Genomic DNA, 20,291 nt, shown 5'->3' with positions numbered 1-20,291 from the left:
GGTCGCTCAAAAGGCTGTGCACGCGCGCGCGTGTGTGTGTGTGTGTGTGTGTGTCACTGTGTGTGTGTGGTGGTTTTTTTTCTGCGTGTGTCTGTGTGTGCGTCTCACACTCTCTCTCTCTGTCTATCTTTCAGTCTCTGTCTCTATCTCTCTATCTCTCTCACTTTCTCTCTCTCTCTCTCTCTCTCTCTCTCTCTCTCTCTCTCTCTCTCTCTCTCTCTCTCTGTCTATCTCTCTGTCTCTCTCTGTCTCTCTCTGTCTCTTTCTCTCTCTGTCTCTCTCTCTCTCTCTCTCTCTCTCTCTCTCTCTCTCTCTCTCTCTCTCTCTCTTTCTCTCTGTTACACATTATGTTATACTTCAGACTGGACGTGCAGCCAAGAAACACATTTTTTGTTTTAATATGCAAATAAAATAATGTCGGGTATACAGTCCAGTATTATGTTTATTGCGTAGAGTACTTCTCTATTTCTTGACTGCCATAATACGTATCAGGTATATGTACATACTTGAATTGCCATCATTGAAACAGAATCTGATGAATAAAAGGCGGGGTAAAAACGGACATACACGTAAAAGCCGTGGGAGTTTTAGCCCATGAACTAAACAAACATTAAAACAGATTAATTCTCGGACAAGGGACACAACCGCTGTATACTGCCCTTAGAATTAGAGCACCAGATGATTGCCTCCTCTGGATACCATTTTAACAGTTTTTGTTCAATAGACGATTTTCGGAAATAACTCTGTCGGGTTTGAATGGGTTGTGAAAAAGTAAATATCCTTGCTTTTTCTCAGACAAATAAATTCATGCGAGCTCCTGTCCACGTGTTTCAGACACATCCCTTGCTAGTGATTAGCTCATCAAAACATGTTCCTGGTACAAGCAAGGGTAATAAACTCTTTTACAACCCACACACACGCGATAAATTTATTTTCGGAATTCGTCTTTTGTTTTACCGTGTATGCTAATAATTGTGGGTTTTTTTGGTTTTGGTTTATTGTACTACGTTGCAAGCCCCTGGAGCAAATTTTTGATTTTTAAATTTATTTATTTAGTGCTTTTGTGAACAAGGAACAATTGACAAGTGGCTCTATCCCCGGCCATCTCCCCCCCCCCCCCCCCCCCCTCCCCCCTTTCCCCGTCGCGATATATCCTTCGTGGTTGAAAACGACGTTAAACACCAAATAAAGAAAGAAAGATGCTGTCTGAAAGGGGCATAACAGCAGAGTGGCTTTCATTAGCGAAGACATTTGTCAAAATCTGCTGTTAAATTGCACCCTAGAGGCTCTTGCGATTGTCCTGTGAGATTAGAAGAAAAATTGAAAAGACAGCAAGCCCAGGAAGGAAAAGTGTTGATTTTCTGGTTGTTGTTCTTGCTGTTTTGTTTACTGTATTTGGCGTTCATGTGACACGACATTTCGTTCAAATGAATCAGTAAACTGGGTCAGGGACACCAAGATGGCCGCCATCATGAGAACGACGGAAACCGTCATTGATGTCGCTCCACTTTCTGTGGAGAAAATAAAACAAAATGTACGCAACGATGCACAAAAAACCCCGTTATATTTCAAAGTAAGATTTTAAAGGCATGTACTCAAAAAAAGAATGCCGAGCATAAAAAAAACAAGTCGCGTAAGGCGAAAATACAACATTTAGTCAAGTAGCTGTCGAACTCACAGAATGAAACTGAGCACAATGCAACGCAGCAAGACCGTATACTCGTAGCATCGTCAGTCCACCGCTCACGGCAAAGGCAGTGAAATTGACAAGAAGAGCGGGGTAGTAGTTGCGCTGAGAGGATAGCGCGCTTTTCTGTACCTCTCTTCGTTTTAACTTTCTGAGCGTGTTTTTAATCCAAACATATCATGTCTATATGTTTTTGGAATCAGGAACCGACAAGGAATAAGATGAACGTGTTTTTAAATTGATTTTGAACATTTAATTTTCATATTAATTTTTATTTATTTAATTTTCAGAGCTTGTTTTTATACCAAATATAACATATTGATATGTTTTTGGAATCAGCAAATGATGGAAAATAAGATGAATGTAATTTTGGATCGTTTAATAAAAAATTTTTTTTTACAATTTTCAGATTTTTAATGACCAAAGTCATTAACTAATTTTTAAGCCACCAAGCTGAAATGCAATACCGAAGTCCGGGCTTTGTCGAACATTACTGGACAAAAATTTCAACCAATTTGGTTGAAAAATGAGGGCGTGACAGTGCCGCCTCAACTTTCACGAAAAGCCGGATATGACGTCATCAAAGACATTTATCAAAAAAATGAAAAAAACGTTTGAGGATATCATACCCAGGAACTCTCATGTCAAATTTCATAAAGATCGGACCAGTAGTTTAGTCTGAATCGCTCTACACACACACACAGACAGACAGACACACACACACACACACACACACACACACACACACACACACACACACACACACACACACACACATACACCACGACCCTCTTCTCGCTTCCCCCCTCTACGTTAAAACATTTAGTCAAAACTTGACTAAATGTAAAAAACAGATTCATACTATCCTGCCGGATTCATAAGTTACAGGCCGCATATGACTGAACAGAGGTCCTCTGTCTCGTGTGTTTCTTCTTTTTACCCTTTTTATATTTAGTCAAGTTTTGACTAAATATTTTAACGTAGAGGGGGGAATCGAGACGAGGGTCGTGGTGTATGTGTGTGTGTGTGTGTGTGTGTGTGTGTGTGTGTGTGTGTGTGTGTGTGTGTCTGTCTGTCTGTCTGTGTGTGTGTGCGTGTAGAGCGATTCAGACTAAACTACTGGACCGATATTTATGAATTTTGACATGAGAGTTCCTGGGTATGAAATCCCCATACATTTTTTTTCATTTTTTCAATAAATGTCTTTGATGACGTCATATCCGGCTTTTCGTGAAAGTTGAGGCGGCACTGTCACGCCCTCATTTTTCAATCAAATTGATTGAAATTTTGGTCAAGCAATCTTCGACAAAGGCCGGACTTCGGTATTGCATTTCAGCTTGGTGGCTTAAAAATTAATTAATGACTTTGGTCATTAAAAATCTGAAAATTGTAATTAAAATTATTTTTTATTAAACGATCCAAAAACAATTTCATCTTATTCGTCATCATTTTCTGATTCCAAAAACATATAAATGTGTTATATGTGGCACTGTCACACCCTCATTTTTCAACCAAATTGGTTGAAATTTTGGTCAAGTAATATTCGACAAAGGTCGGGGTTTGGTATTGCATTTCAGCTTGGTGGCTTAAAAACTAATGAGTCATTAAAACTCTAAAAATTGTAAAAAAAAAAAAAAATTTATAAAACGATCTAAATTTACGTACATCTTATTCTTTATCATTTTCTGATTCCAAAAATATATAAATATGTTATATTTGGATTAAAAACAAGCTCTGAAAATTAAAAATATAAAAATTATTATCAAAATTAAATTGTCCAAATCAATTTTAAAACACCTTCATCTTATTCCTTGTCGGTTCCTGATTCCAAAAACATATATATATGATATGTTTGGATTGAAAACACGCTCAGAAAGTTAAAACGAAGAGAGGTACAGAAAAGCGTGCTATCCTTCTCAGCGCAAGTACTAGCTACCCCGCTCTTCTTGTCAATTTCACTGCCTTTGCCGTGCGCGGTGGACTGACGATGCTACGAGTATACGGTCTTGCTGCGTTGCATTGCGTTCAGTTTCATTCTGTGAGTTCGACAGCTACTTGACTAAATGTTGTATTTTCGCCTTACGCGACTTGTTTATATTTAGTCAAGTTTTGACTAAATATTTTAACGTAGAGGGGGGAATCGAGACGAGGGTCGTGGTGTATGTGTGTGTGTGTGTGTGTGTGTGTGTGTGTGTGTGTCTGTCTGTCTGTGTGTGTGTGTAGAGCGATTCAGACTAAACTACTGGACCGATCTTTATAAAATGTGACATGAGAGTTTCTGGGTATGAAATCCCCATACTTTTTTTTCATTTTTTCAATAAATGTCTTTGATGACGTCATATCCGGCTTTTCGTGAAAGTTGAGGCGGCACTGTCACGCTCTCATTTTTCAACCAAATTGGTTGAAATTTTGGTCAAGTAATCTTCGACGAAGGTCGGGGTTTGGTATTGCATTTCAGCTTGGTGGCTTAAAAACTAATGAGTGAGTTTGGTCATTAAAAATCTGAAAATTGTAAAAAAAATATTATTTTTATAAAACGATCCAAATTTACGTACATCTTATTCTTTATCATTTTCTGATTCCAAAAACATATCAATATGTTATATTTGGATTAAAAACAAGCTCTGAAAATTAAAAATATAAAAATTATTATCAAAATTAAGTTGTCCAAATCAATTTAAAAACACCTTCATCTTATTCCTTGTCGGTTCCTGATTCCAAAAACATATAGATATGATATGTTTCGATTAAAAACACGCTCAGAAAGTTAAAACGAAGAGAGGTACAGAAAAGCGTGCTATCCTTCTCAGCGCAAGTACTACCCCGCTCTTCTTGTCAATTTCACTGCCTTTGCCGTTCTCGGTGGACTGACGATGCTACGAGTATACGGTCTTGCTGCGTTGCATTGCGTTCAGTTTCATTCTGTGAGTTCGACAGCTACTTGACTAAATGTTGTATTTTCGCCTTACGCGACTTGTTTTTGGATTCATGTAGCTCCAATAAGTACCCGATTATAGAAGCTGTCCGAGGTGACGTTTAGTAGCAAGCAAAATACGCCCTTCAGTTTGTTTTTTGTTTACACGAACAAAGGCAAATTAAAACAGCAACACCCCCCTTCACCCAACCCCTTCCCCCCATAAAACAAACAAGCAAACAAACACGAATACACGTCTCACACACACACACACACACACACACACACACACACACACACACACACACACACACACACACACACACACACACACACACACACACACACACACACGCACGCATACAAACACACACAGAACTTACTCATTAAGTTACTGCAATTCACCCCAGCATCTGAAGGTTGAAAGTAAATGTTACACATGCAGAGGCTGTTAATAGAAATTGTCCACAGTGACGTTTAGTAGCAAACAAATTACGCCATTCAGTCTGTTTGCTTTTACGAAAAAGAACTACATAAAACAGCTACGACCCCCTTCACGCAACCCCTTCCCCATAAAACAAGGAAACAAACAAATGAACAAACAAACAAACTAACACACACACCCATACACACACACACACACGTACACACACACACACACACACACAGAAAGACGCACACACACACACACACACACACACACACACACACACACACACACACACACACACACACACCGACACACACACACACACATATACACACTAACACACACACACACAGAAAGACACACACACACACACACATCCACACACACACACACACACACACACATCCACACACATACACACACACACACACACACATCCACACACATACACACACACACACACACACACACACACACACACACACACACACACACACACACACACACACTTACTCTCAGTCTGTACGTTACGCAGTACGTTAATCAGTATGTCATGGCATTCCGTCCCATTATCTGAAGGGCGAAAGTAAGTGTTGCACATGCAGAGGGTGTTCGTGCAGGTGGCATTTGGCAGGCACTCTCTGGCTGTGTTATCGCACGTCCCGTTGAACTTGACCACTGTAACAATTCAATCATGGCCGAATTGTCGATGTTCAGACTGAATAATCCTGTGGGTGTTTGTTTAATTGACTGTGGCAGAGTTATTCCCCTTCAAAACAATGAGGCACACACACACACACACACACACACACACGATCGCACGCACACCCGCACGCTCGCACGCACGAACACGCACGCAAGCACGAACACACTCACTCACACAAGCGCACGCACGTATGCATGTACGCGCACACGCACGCATGCACGCACACATACACATCCACACACACACACACACACACACACACACACACACTAACACACCTCACACGCGTGTGCGTGCGTGCGTGCGTGCGTGCGTGCGTGCGTGCGTGCGTGCGTGCGTGCGTGCGTGGGTGGGTGTGCCTCTTAGGACTTTGAAACAATCCCCTTTTTATAAACGTGTTCAACATGGCACATTAAGTTTAGCACTGTCTGCCAGAAGTGTAGGACTGGGTGGCCGAGTGGTAAACGCACTTGCCTCGGAAGCGAGAGGTTGCGAGTTCGACCCTGGGTCAGGGCGTTAGCATTTTTCTCCCCCCCCCCCCTTTCCTAACCTTGGTGGTGGGTTCAAGTGCTAGTCTTTTGGATGAGACGAAAAACCGAGGTCCCTTCGTGTACACTACATTGGGGTGTGCACGTTAAAGATCCCACGATTGACAAAAAGGTCTTTCCTGGCAAAATTGTATAGGCATAGATAAAAATGTCCACCAAATACCCGTGTGACTTAGAATAAAGGCCGTGAAAGGTGAATGCTCGCCCTAATAGGCTTGAGGTTTGCTGGCCGATGTGAATGCGTGATATATTGTGTAAAAAATTCTATCTCACACGGCAGAAATTAATATTGTAAAGCGCATTGAGCATACATATGATTATGCGCTATAGCAAATGCCCATTATTATTATTATTATTATTATTATTATTATGTTACTAGAGCAAGACGCACTGTTTTTGTCATCATTTTCCTCATTTTCACGAGTTTTCATTCACCAGCACCTGGAAAATTAAATCTCATGTTCCCCATGCAATAAATCCCCGGTTACCATAGTTGCAGGAAGCCGGTTATACATGGATAATCAAAAGCAAACTCAATAGAAACGTTCGGTGATTCTTCGGCTCTTTTCATTGGCGTTTCCCCAGACCTAAACAGACGGACACTGCTTTGCAAAGTTCCAAAAACGAACTGGCAAACTGGCAAAAGTAAACAAAAAACAAAACTACTTCATGAAAGGTCATAAATTCATCACAAACAAATGAAACCTAGCGATATGTTTTGTCTTCTTACAAAGTCATGGAGTGCGTGTATCTGTGTTTCGATACACAGACGTTCGGAGAAACACGAACGTCAAGTTCAAGTCAAACCAATTGACCCCTGACACACACATTTTGACCCGTGCACAAGACGTTGTATCGATAAACGAAGCGTAAATAAGAAATAATAATGAAAGCAAAGAAAGTAGCAACACGATATGCAAACATCTAACAAAGCCGAGCAAGCAGACTGACAGGTCTAATGAAAAACAAAGAGGCACTGAGTCGGAAACAAGATCGCGATTCTTTCCTTCGCTGCACGACGCAAATTTTCTGCGACCTTTGACCCAACGTAGCTTCCACATTCGATCCCTAAGCTTAATATTTACAACTGAAAGCCGAGGGGGTGGAATACTGAGATAAACATACAGAACTGTGCATCCTCAAACCTGACATAATTATTCATCCCAACATTTTATGAACTCGAAAACACAAAAAGTTGCTTTCACACGCCAGCTTTGATTGCCAGTGGTTATCAAAACGGAACTCCTGTGGTTATCGAAACGGAACTCGTGTTTCAAAGCCTGGCTCCCTGTGTTGATTGTGCACTTATTTTCTCACTACCAAAATGATGACAAAAACGATGTTTGCTGGTTTGTTGTCAGACCAGCTTTTTTGTCGGTCCTCGGGGGGCATATTCGGCCTTGGTCAATAAATATGAAACAAAATACGATATGCTCCCCCTCGGACAGACAAAAAAGCTAGTCTCTCAACAACCCATCAAACATCTTATAATGTTCTAGGTCAATCATATTCAAACAAAGTGATAACATAAGATCATGCATGAAACTTACAGCATTTAGTGTTGTCAGATTTTGCCACGTAACCATACACACATGTGCATTTTTTGGGTGCAGTCCCTGTGCAATCACTGTTTAGCACTGTCGATGTGCAGTTGGCTGTGACTGTGCAGTTAGCGCCAAGCTTCACACCTAGAGACGAATCAAAATACATGTACTCACACATCCTCTCCGCTTGTCTGTTAAGGCGATGTGAGGCACTAAAATCACCAAAATTTAACTTAGAGAATACATGGAATAACTTAGTTTTCTTGGAAGTTATTTAAGTGACTTATGAAAAGAAATGAAAAATATGTGAATACTACAGGACAAAGACTGCCGTTGCTATGGAAAGTGGCTTAAACAGCACCATATTGGATATCTAGGAAACGGTTTTACAGCAACATCATACACCAGAAATGCTTAATATTTGGCACACAAATACACATGTATGATGTCGCTGTAAACTCGTTTCCTAGAAATACAATATGGCGGCTGTTTCCATAGCAACGGCGATTTGTGTCCATTAATATTTAACACAGAGGTGGAATCCCTCGCGCCCCCTAATTGGCGTAGAGGCGCGTCCCCCGGGTGGTGGATGGGGGAGCCTTCTCTACTAACTTCTGAGAGAAGGTCGCATCACTCTCGATGCCGTGAACCTAATTAGGATCTTTTTCTTGTTTCTTCTCTATTTCTGCCTCCCCAAAGTCCTTTTACTTTCCTTTTCTCACCCATAAAATTCTTCACTTATTACCCTTGTTAAGTGGTTCTTGTATAGAATATAGTCAATGTTTGTAAAGATTTTAGTCAAGCAGTATGTAAGAAATGTTTAGTCCTTTGTACTGGAAACTTGCATTCTCCCAGTAAGGTCATATACTGTACTACGTTGCAAGCCCCTGGAGCAAATTTTTGATTAGTGCTTTTGTGAACAAGAAACACTTAACAAGTGGCTCTATCCCATCTCCCCCCTTTCCCCTATCCCATCTCCCCCCTTTCCCTCGTCGCGATATAACCTTCGTGGTTGAAAACGACGTTAAACACCAAATAAAGAAAGAAAGAAAGAGGTGGAATCGAGACAAGGGTCGTGGTGTATGTGTGTGTGTGTGTGTGTGTGTGTGTGTGTGTGTGTGTGTGTGTGTGTGTGTGTCTGTCTGTGTGTGTGTGTCTGTGTGTGTGTGTGTGTGTGTGAGTGTGTAGAGCGATTCAGAGTAAACTACTGGACCGATCTTTATGAAATTTTACATGAGAGTTCCTGGGTATGATATCCCCAGACGTTTTTTTCTCTCATTTTTTGGATAAATGTCTTTGATGACCTCATATCCGGCTTTTTGTAAAAGTTGAGGCGGCACTGTCACACCCTCATTTTTCAATCAAATTGATTGAAATTTTGGCCAAGCAATCTTCGACAAAGGCCGGACTTCGGTATTGCATTTCAGCTTGGTGGCTTAAAAATTAATTAATGACTTTGGTCATTAAAAATCTGAAAATTGTAATTAAAATTATTTTTTATTAAACGATCCAAAAACAATTTCATCTTATTCGTCATCATTTTCTGATTCCAAAAACATATAAATGTGTTATATTCGGATTAAAAACAAGCCCTAAAAATTAAAAATTAAAAAATTATGATTAAAATTAAATTTCCGAAATTGATTTAAAAACAATTTCATCTTATTCCTTGTCGGTTCCTGATTCCAAAAACATATGTAGATATGATATGTTTGGATTAAAAACACGCTCAGAAAGTTAAAAAGAATAGAGATACAGAAAAGCGTGCTATCCTCCTCAGCGCAACCACTACCACGCTTTTCTGGATTGTCAATTTCACTGCCTTTGCCACGAGCGGTGGACAGACGATGCTACGAGTGTACGGTCTTGCGGAAAAAAAATGCAGTGCGTTCAGTTTAATTCTGTGAGTTCGACTGAGCTTGACTAAATGTATTTTCGCCTTGCTCGACTTGTTATTCCCGTCGCGATATAACCTTCGTGGTTGAAAACGACGTTAAACATCAACTAAATAAAGAAAGACTGTTATTCATTGTTATAAGTCACTTCAATAACTACCAAGAAAAATAGGTTATTCCATGTATTCTCCCAGTTTAATTTTAGTGTCACATCACATCGCCTTAAAAAATACCTTCCTTCTCGACCCGACGATCGTCTGCACAGTCTGAAAGGGCAAGGGGGATAACCTGACATTAGCGGGGCGTAAGTTATACGCGGGGCCTCACACGATTGAAGGCACGTACGTTTTGTCAGTTTTCTTGGAGTTGTTTGATTTACGTCGGGATTTAAAGTAAGCTGCCAATTCAGCGATGCCCTAATTTGTTTCTCGATGCATAAAATGTTCTAGAGCGGTTGATATTTGTCCGTACATTACCCTCAAAGCTAAACATGTCGGCGATCGAGCGCCGGAAATGGCTGTTCGATGGGTTTCGGAAGTAGAAATGTGCTTTATTTCACAAAATCAGCTCGTATTTGACATCGGTTTGGGATTCTAATGGACGATGGAGTCATTGAAGATGCAAAGAAATGCTATTTCGGGGGTAGAATATATCGACCGAGCCTGTAGACGAGAGGCGTTCAAATGTGAGAGATGAGCGTACGCGGGGCTGCCGACCGCGAATGGGACAATAGATTCATAATTTGTTTTGATCAGTAACATATACAGTCTTTTGTTTTTAGAAATTATTTTTTTTAATCAAATCAATCACCAGAACTCTCTCTCTCTCTCTCTCTCTCTCTCTCTCTCTCTCTCTCTCTCTCTCTCCCCCCTCTCTCTCTGTCTCTCTCTCTGTCTCTCTGTCTCTCTGTCTCTGTCTCTCTCTCTCTCTCTCTCTCTCTCTCTCTCTCTCTCTCTCTCTCTCAATGATAGATAAAGTCCATGATAATCTGCACTCGCCAAAAACATCAATTTTCAGAAATAACTCTGAGTCTGTCCCTAAATGAGCATCCCACTGAGCAAGTAGCTGAGCACCGTTTATTGGCAATAATTGTTGATATTAATATCAGATGGCATACTCACAGCAATAACATTTTCGAGGAAATTGCTAAAAGTCTGTTTCTGTTATCAAAGTTGTTATTAATTGGACACACGAACACTCTTTTACAAAGCCCACATAAAACCTGGGCACATTGATTATGCTTCCATAGTTCTGGGACGGGTGTAGTCAGGTTCACTTGAAAAAGTCGCTCCAGCGAAGAGCTGCTAAGGTAATTCTGCCCAATTCATCTGTTCCTACCAACGAAAAGATGGAAAGCATAGGGATGTTAAACTTAAAGAAGCAACTTTTGTATGATAAATGTTCATTTATGTGCAGAGTCGTCTATCACGAAGCCCCAACCTATCTTATACAACTCTTCAAATCATCTCCGCCATATTATCCAAACACTAGAAATATCTTGTTTTGCCAAGGCCCCGCATTGATTTGTTTATTAAAACAAAAGTGTTTCGATTATGGTGCATACCTTTGGAATTCACTGCCTGTAAATACCAGGTCATGCCTGTCATTATCTTCTTTAAAATTCCGTCCTTAATTGAGCACGAAGTCGACTTGGCGAAGCTTCGCGAAGTCTTTATACCGAAAACCCACAGCTACGGCAAAGTATTTTGTACCCTACTTTGTTTCACACGTCAGGTGTTCACATGCGAAGCTACGCCGTAGCTCTGCGACGAAGTTGTTCTTTTTGTCAGAAGAGTGCTTTTTGATTCAAATTACAAAAAGTCACAGTGATGGAAGACTTCGTTCTGATTATATTTATATTGATCATACCTGTCCATATAGCATTAGTGTTTCATTAAACATGTTCTGGTAATTCCCAATTTTGAACATAACGTAAGACTGTGTGTATGGCCTGCAACGTGTTTTTAGTCCTGTAAATAGTTTCCTGCCTTTTTACATTTAGTCAAGTTTTGACTAAATGTTTTAACGTAGAGGGGGGAATCGAGACGAGGGTCGTGGTGTATGTGCGTGTGTCTGTGTGTGTGTGTGTGTGTGTGTGTGTGTGTGTGTGTGTGGAGAGCGATTCAGACTAAACTACTGGACCGATCTTTATGAAATTTGACATGAGAGTTCCTGGGTATGAAATCCCCGAACGTTTTTTTCATTTTTTTTATAAATGTCTTTGATGACGTCATATCCGGTTTTTCGTGAAAGTTGAGGCGGCACTGTCACGCCCTCATTTTTCAACCAAATTGGTTCAAATTTTGGTCAAGTAATCTTCGACGAAGCCCGGACTTCGGTATTGCATTTCAGCTTGGTGGCTTAAAAATTAATTAATGACTTTGTTCATTAAAGATCTGAAAATTGAAAAAAAAAAAATTATTTAACGATCCAAATTTACGTTCATCTTATTCTCCATCATTTTCTGATTCCAAAAACATATAAATATGTTATATTTGGATTAAAAACAAGCTCTGAAAATTAAATATATAAAAATTATTATCAAAATTAAATTGTCCAAATCAATTTAAAAACACTTTCATCTTATTCCTTGTCGGTTCCTGATTCCAAAAACATATAGATATGATATGTTTGGATTAAAAACACGCTCAGAAAGTTAAAACAAAGAGAGGTACAGAAAAGCGTGCTATCCTTCTTAGCGCAACTACTACCCCGCTCTTCTTGTCAATTTCACTGCCTTTGGCATGAGCGGTGGACTGACGATGCTACGAGTATACGGTCTTGCTGAAAAATGGTATTGCGTGGCAGTTTCATTCTGTGAGTTCGACAGCTACTTGACTAAATGTTGTATTTTCGCCTCACGCGACTTGTTATTTTTTATTTTTTACTTTTATGTTTATCTTTTGTAATTGTTTTACGTTTGTATATATATATGTATATAAGATTAGAGTAGTCCTTCTCTGTGCGAGGGCTGGTTGAAAAGAAGCTCTTTTTACATTTAGTCAAGTTTTGACTAAATGTTTTAACGTAGGGGGGAATCGAGACGAGGGTGTGGTGTATGTGTGTGTGTGGGTGTGTGTATGTCTGTCTGTGCGTGTGTGTGTGTAGAGCGATTCAGACTAAACTACTGGACCAATCTTTATGAAATTTTACATGAGAGTTCCTGGGAATGATATCCCTGGACGTTTTTTTCTTTTTTTCGATAAATGTCTTATCCGGCTTTTTGTAAAAGTTGAGGCGGCACTGTCACACCCTCATTTTTCAATCAAATTGATTGAAATTTTGGCCAAGCATTCTTCGACGAAGGCCGGACTTCGGTATTGCATTTCAGTTTGGTAGCTTAAAAATTAATTAATGACTTTGGTCATTAAAAATCTGAAAATTGTAAAAAAAAAAAAAAAAGTTTTTAGAAAACGATCCAAATTTACGTTCATCTTATTCTTTATCATGTTCTGATTCCAAAAACATATAAATATGTTATATTTGGATTAAAAACAAGCTCTGAAAATTAAAAATATAAAAATTATGATCAAAATTAACTTTCCGAAATCGATTTAAAAACAATTTCATCTTATTCCTTGTCGGTTCCTGATTCTAAAAACATATAGATATGATATGTTTGGATTAAAAACACGCTCCGAAAGTTAAAACGAAGAGAGGTACAGTAAAGCGTGCTATGAAGCACAGCGCAACCGCTACCGCGCCAAACAGGCTCGTAACTTTCACTGCCTTTTGCACTAGCGGCGGACTATCACAGGCAGAGACGAAGGCCCGGCGCAAGCTAGCCATACTCAGGAAGCTGGCAGGTACCACCTGGGGAGCGAACGAGAAGATACTGAAGACAGTATACCAGGGAACAATCAGACCCCACCTCGAGTACGGCTCCACAGCGTGGTCAACCTCAGCCAAGACAAACCTGCAGAGCCTTGACCGTGTGCAAAACCAGGCCCTCCGACTCATCACCGGTGCAATGAAATCCACGCCCATCAAGGAAATGGAGAAGCTTACCACCATCCAACCCCTCTGTCAGAGAAGAGAAGCCAAGACTATGGTACAGGCCGAGAAGCTCAAGTGCCTACCCGACCACCCCATGAAGCACAGACTGAGCAACCTCACCAAGAACCGGCTTAAACGGAGCAGTTTTGTACACGAGAGCAAGAGACTTTCTCGACAGTACAGGGAAGTCCTTCCACAGAACACTCTACCTCTGACTCAAGAAGAAGAGGAAACCCCCAAGGCAACAGAGAAACCAGGCATCCAGATCTGCACCAGTGTTCCACATGTTACCTCAGGAGAAGATCAGAATGACACAGCTCGACAGGCACTCACCTTAGCCCTGATCGACGAAGAGTACCCAAAAGAGGCGTGGATCCATGTATACACCGATGGATCAGCAACTAACGCCGTGCTCAATGGAGGTGCAGGCATTCTCATCCAGTTCCCTGGGGGACATACAGCTACATCCAGCGTTGCCACTGGCAAACACTGCACAAACTATAAAGCAGAAGCAGAAGCTCTCATGCAGGCCGCCTCCTTCGTTCAGGACTCCGCAGACCCTTGCTACCAAGTTGTCTTCCTCTCGGACGCCCTTTCAGTCCTTCAGGCCCTAGAGAACGACAAACTCCCACAGCTGGCCAAAGCATTACAGATGGTCAGACAAACTAGAAGAGTTGTCCTCCAGTGGATACCAGCACACTGTGGGATACCAGGAAATGAAAGGGCAGATGAGCTGGCAAAAGAAGGAGCCGTGGAAGACCAACCTGAAAACAGTGTCAGCTTTAGTGAGCAGAAGACAATCATCAAGGCATTGATGAGGCCAAGGACAAACAGAGATGACTACCACACAATGTCCAGAGAGCAGCAAGTCAACCTCATCAGGCTGCGTACTGGCCACAACAGGCTCAATGCTCACATGAACCGAAAGTTCAAGCTGGCGCCATCACCAACCTGTGCCTGCGGTCAAGAGGACCAAACAGCGGAACACATCTTACAGCGATGTCCCTTACTAGATGAGGAACGAAAAGAAGTGTGGCCGTCACCAACTCCCTTGCAGACCAAACTATACGGCAGTCGACAGGAGTTGGAGAAAACGACAACATTTATCACCAGTGCTGGACTGATTGTGTAACCTCTGCGAACGCCAAGAAGAAGAAGCGGCGGACTACGTTCAGTTTCATTCTGTGAGTTCCACAGCTTGAGTAAATGTAGTAATTTCGCCTTACGCGACTTATGCCACAACCCTCGTAAAATAAAATTTGATTTGATTTGATTTGAAAGAGCAAAGTGCATTCCCTTGGACTAAAAGTAGTTCAATTAAGGGACGAATTAAATTCTCGTTCCGGAAGCTTTGCGAAGTGAGCGACGCGAAGTCGACTTCGTCCAATTCAGGACAGGCTTAAAAGACAGCTCCGAAAGCACCTCTCTTACGACCAAGTGTGTGGTGTTTATGTGTAGACAGTGTGTGTGTGTGTGTGTGTGTGTGTGTGTGTGTGTGTGTGTGTGTGTGTGTGTGTGTGTGTTTGTGTGTGAGTGTGTGTGTGTGCCACGGTTTTCTCTCTGTGTGTGTGTGTGTGTGTGTGTGTGTGTGTGTGTGTGTGTGTGTGTGTGTGTGTATGTGTGTGTGTGTTTGTGTGCCGTTATCTTAGGGCAACAGGGTACGTATGTTTCTAGGTTGATCAAAATTTCAATTGAAAATGATGCACCGAACCGTTTTATTGCTCAACTGAACGATTTTCTGACATTTCGTTCTCACGTGCTTTTTGCTCTCCCATTCGCGGTCGGCAGCCCCGCGTACGCTCATCTCTCACTTTTGACCGCCTCTCGTCTACAGGCTTGGTCGATATATTTTACCCCCGAAATAGCACTTCTTTGCATCATCAATGACTCCATCGTCCATTAGAATCACAAACCAATGTCAAATACGAGCTGATTTTGTGAAATAAAGCACATTTCTACTTCCGAAACCCATCGAACGGCCATTTCCGGCACTCGATCGCCGACATTTTCAGCTCTGAGGGTAACTTTCGGGCAAATATCAACCACTCTATAACATTTTATGCATCGAGAAACATATCAAGGCATCGCTGAATCAGTAGCTTACCTTAAATCCCGACGTAAATCAAACAACTCCAAGAAAACTGACAAAACGTGCCTTCAATCGAGTGAGGCCCCGCGTATAACTTCCGCCCCGCTTATGTCAGGTTATCCCCCGTGTCTTTGACTTGCGCACATAGCATATGTCATGCTCCCTCTTTATTTTTGTGTGCAATTGTGTATTGGTTGTTTAGTTTTTTTTTTTTTTAAAGGGATCAATGTTTATTTTCAGACGAATTAAGAGACAAAGAGACGAGAGAGAAAAAGAGAGAGAGAGAGAGAGACTGAGAGAGAGAGCGCGTTTTTGTGTGGTGTGTGTGTTTATGTGTGTGTGTGTGTGTGTGTGTGTGTGTGTGTGTGTGTGTGTGTACAGCGATTCAGAGAAAAATACTGGACCGATCTTCATGGGTTTTTTTACATGAGAGTTCGTGGGTATGATATCCCCAGACGTTTTTTTTTTCATTTTTTCGATAAATGTCTTTGATGACGTCATATCCGGCATTTTTGTGAAAGTTGAGGCAGCACTGTCACGTCCTCATTTTTCAATTAAATTGATTGAAATTTTGGTCAAGCAATTTTCAACAAAGTCCGGACTATGGGACTGAACTTCAGCTTGGCAGCTTAAAAATTAGTTAATTAGTTTGCTCATTAAAATTTTCATTAAAATCGAGTTTTCACTAACAGATTTAAAAATGATTGAATCGTATTCCTCTTCTTCTCCTGAATTCAAAAATATTACATATGTCATATTTACTCTAAAAATGTGCTCAGAATTACAGAAAATAGATTAAGTAAGTACTGCGTTCGCACGATACGCAGAGACTAGCGTGACCCGTCTCGGTCTTTTGATGTGGTTATTCGAGACTATCTTAATATAGTCTCGGCGATGACTGTTTTTTGGTGTTAATCTGTTACTTTGATGCCGACAGCTTGACTAAATGTTTTTATATTGCTTCACGCGACTTGTTTTCTGGTTTTTTGTGTTAATAATCACCTACCTTCAACAGCTACACCAAAGAACAGTAGCAAGATGGCAGAAATCCCGATGAAGTAAGCCATATTGACGATATTTCTCCGTGAAAAAAATGTGAGTTTAGTCGTCTGTTCGTCCCTGACTTCTTCTCTTGACAAAACTCCGCCCTAGAACTAATATCAAAGGTTGGATCCGGATCCTTTTTATAGATATATCTCTCAATAGCAACCTGGTTTGTTTATACCAATACACGTGTTCTTATGTTTCCTTGTGCATAATAGATCGATCTTAGTCACGCATCATATTACCCGCACAGTTAGAGATTAAAAGAAAACGTAGTTTGGGGAGGGGGGAGGGGGGGGGGAGTGAGTCACCGTGCCAGCTTTTTCAGTTTGTAAAACGATATAGCAACGGATGAGTTTGATTTGAATTTTAAAAAAGTACCAAGATATTTTTGCCGTCACAATGCGTATTCCAGAAAAGACTACGAAGAACTTCAAAATATGGGAGGGGGCCCTATATTGGATACCTTAATTTTGAGGGTATGTGGCTCCACATCTGTCTTCCAGATTATATGGCAATGGCAACAGAACAAGTTGGAACTTAGAGTCGCATAAGATCAGAAGGTGTCAGCACTCATGAATTATAAAGATCAGCATTATATTTGAGTGCACGCACCGGATTATTTCAACAAGAAGTGATTTGCGTGTGTGGTTGTCGTTGTGTATGTGTGTGTGTGTGTGTGTGTGTGTGTGTGTGTGTGTGCATGCGGCGTGCGTGTGTGTGTGTGTGCGTGCGTGCGTGCGTGCGTGCGTGCGTGTGTGTGCGTGCGTGCTTGCGTAAGTGCGTGTGTGCGTGTGCCTTGCGTGTGCGTGTGTGTGTGTGTGTGTGTTTGTATTGTTATTGCTGGTGTTTTTGTGTTTATCAGCCAGGAACAAAGTTCTTTGCTCTTGACATTGCTGATTTTGCTTTAACGCTTGTGTACTGTCTGAAGAGAAATGGAAGTCTCCCTCTAGAAGCGCGTACATACACAGGATGAAGCGAATACAATTGTGCCTGTGTTGGTGGGTGTGTTTGTTTTACAATGAAATCAGTATGGAAACAAAAATCGCGTTTTCTATGGAGAGTGCAAAGAGAGGGTGGCTAACTATGTATAGAGAAATGTCCAATATAGGGCCCCTTCCCCGTCAGAATGTCCTTACACAGTTTGTCCTTGCCAACTCTTACAGTTCCTGCTCCTTACTGGCAGCTATTGCCCTATTTACCGAGTATTAATTACGCTCCTCGAAATGAAATGGAGACGAATTACCGTACGTAACTGCTTTGTATCCGGGTACGTGAGGGGGGGGGGGGGACTAGCTTACGTAGATCATGCATGAGTACAAGCTTCCCAGTATTTCTTACAAACGGGCGTCAATTCGACAATACCCACAAACAATGATCGATATCCCTTGCATGTCTTCGTGATTGCAAGACCTAAAATTATGCACAGATCTTAATATCAGGTTTCTAGTGCGGCGTGCACCATTGTCGTAGTGCAGTCAATCAGTCACTCCGACACAAAGAACGAATCGCTTGCCGTCGAGACTAACCGTGCCTGACTGAATCAAGAAACAAGAAAGGTGTGTTATTCGAGCGTGCTATTTATAACAAAACAAAAAGGGTACGTTTACTGATCTTTTGGTCCAGCAGTCTTATATGTGGACAGACAGACAAACACTTATATAGCTATTCTGATGGACACGTGGGGGAATTCGGGGGCTGTGATTGGATGGTCTCTTCCGATCATCAAAGCATAATGCTACGGAAGTCGGCCATTTTTGCCAATATCCAAAAGCATATTGGCAATAACAAAGACGCATGGTTCCGGTTTACCCATCTGTACCACACGATGTTTCAATCGACAACAGCTAGCATACACTGACAACTTACTTGAAATTCTTCTCGGAAATGTTTTTCAGCTTTACAAATGTCGATAGCATACCCTTTTCTGCTAACTTCCTGATGAAACAGGACTAAACCAATTATTGTCTGTCCCTAAACACCACAAAATGCCCAAAGTCGAAAGATGTAGTACAAACAGGGGAGTAAAACGGAACAGCCGTTTTTGTGTGCCTGTGTGAGCTCACAGTTGCCGACTGACACAAACTTTCGCATTCGGCTTTTCTTATCTCGTAACTCCACACTAAATACCCCACTTCCCCTCTGAAGTATTGATGTACAACCCATGGCACTAACATTCATGTAGTCGTTTATAACTGAGGTTGAAAAATTCGCTTCATGACGAGACAAGTATAAATGCCATTCACCCAAACTGAAAACTTCGCTGCCGTCTGCTCGCGTTGTACGGATTAGCTGTTCTCTTCTCCTCCCCTTGTTGCATCCTAGTTCTTCAGTTGTTTCTAGTTTTCCGTTGATGTTGTGTTTTGGTCTTCTTCATAAGTAGTCTTGTTCAAAATTAAAAAAAACTCAAACTTCTTTTTGTTGTATACGAATGAACTAATAAAAAGCTGTTTATCAGCTGTGTTGTCAAATTTTCCCAAGTCAGTGTGGCGCCTGCGCAAAACTAATGCGCATAAGAAACGGCGTCTGCTATCAAAACCTGAGATCAACGCATCGACGTAAATAATGTCATTTTGTAAGTTTGGAACAACAAATCAAGGTCAGAACAGCTATAAAATCGCTATTGTATTTTCAGCGTAGCAATAGGGTCCGATATTTAGACTCGAACTAGTATAATGCGACTCGTCTTCGACTCGTCGGCATTATACTTGTCTCGTCTAAATATCGGACCCTATTGCTACGCTGAAAACACAATAGCTGTTAATAATACAGAAAATAAAAAACGTATTTGACAAATTGCCCAGTATCTTGCCCCGAAGACACAAGCGAGACAAACACCACGTGAAAATAATTCCCTTCAGGCAGTATAAATTTTATAAACCATTTGATAATTGTGGCTAAAATGTGTATTGGTAAATACCGGTACGGTAAACCTATGAATATTTTGTGTATGTTTGATTTGAAATTAAGATTAAGACACTCAGACTGAAGGGTGTTATAGTGTAAATTTGATTGAAAACAAAGACCACTGAAGCAGGATGCTCCCCAGGGAGAAAAAAAAAGGCTGGAAGATGCAAAAAATCATCTTTTTTTTAAACCCAAAAAAACAAGCGAGACAAACAGGAATGCGTACTCACTGTCTGGCCCGAAAAATGCCTGATCCTTGCTTTACAGGATACAACACAGCAGACAACTATCAGCTAGAGGACATTCAATGGGGAAGGAGTGGTTAACATTTTCCACAAAACAATGTTGTGCCATTGATTGCTTGTCAAAGGGGGTCTTGGGCAACAACAAAAGAGAGACAAGTACTTTATGGCATTGAACAATAAGGTGTTTATTTTCTTGGCTCCAAGGCATGGCATTACTCGTATCAGCCGCATTAGATTCGCAGTAAATTAAGCACATAAAAGCATGCACAGAAAATTGGTAGTGCAG

The 20,291-nt window shown here is 41.1% G+C and overlaps 1 protein-coding gene across 2 annotated transcripts; it reads right to left on the bottom strand.

Annotated features, from left to right (window-relative positions):
- Positions 1-1,124: 1,124 nt before the first annotated feature.
- On the bottom strand, positions 1,125-16,978 carry LOC138971503 (prion-like-(Q/N-rich) domain-bearing protein 25). 2 transcript variants are annotated; one of them, XM_070344246.1, is made up of 5 exons: positions 16,816-16,978; positions 7,836-7,973; positions 5,545-5,709; positions 4,985-5,014; positions 1,125-1,511 (listed from the first exon to the last, which is right to left on the bottom strand). In XM_070344246.1, the coding sequence occupies exons 1-5, from the start codon at positions 16,874-16,876 to the stop codon at positions 1,387-1,389; spliced, it is 519 nt and encodes a 172-aa protein (XP_070200347.1). In that variant the 5' UTR covers positions 16,877-16,978; the 3' UTR covers positions 1,125-1,386. The 2 variants fall into 2 exon arrangements, with proteins under 2 accessions (XP_070200347.1, XP_070200348.1); XM_070344247.1 differs by having other exon boundaries at positions 5,551-5,709.
- Positions 16,979-20,291: the final 3,313 nt, after the last annotated feature.

The sequence above is a fragment of the Littorina saxatilis genome, linkage group LG7 (assembly GCF_037325665.1).
Source record: "Littorina saxatilis isolate snail1 linkage group LG7, US_GU_Lsax_2.0, whole genome shotgun sequence".
Classification (NCBI taxonomy): Eukaryota; Metazoa; Mollusca; class Gastropoda; order Littorinimorpha; family Littorinidae; genus Littorina; species Littorina saxatilis.
This window is presented reverse-complemented; position numbering and strand designations above follow the sequence as displayed.

Bases quoted from the DNA above. Each gene is read 5' to 3' on its own strand.
- LOC138971503 (XM_070344246.1), bottom strand. From the start codon at position 16,876: ATGGCTTACTTCATCGGGATTTCTGCCATCTTGCTACTGTTCTTTGGT. The intron at 7,974-16,815 runs GTAGGTGATTAT...ATTCGTCTCTAG, and splicing joins CTTTGGTGTAGCTGTTGAAG to GTGTGAAGCTTGGCGCTAAC. The intron at 1,512-4,984 runs GTAAGTTCTGTG...TTTTCTCCACAG, and splicing joins GAATTGCAGTAACTTAATGA to AAAGTGGAGCGACATCAATG.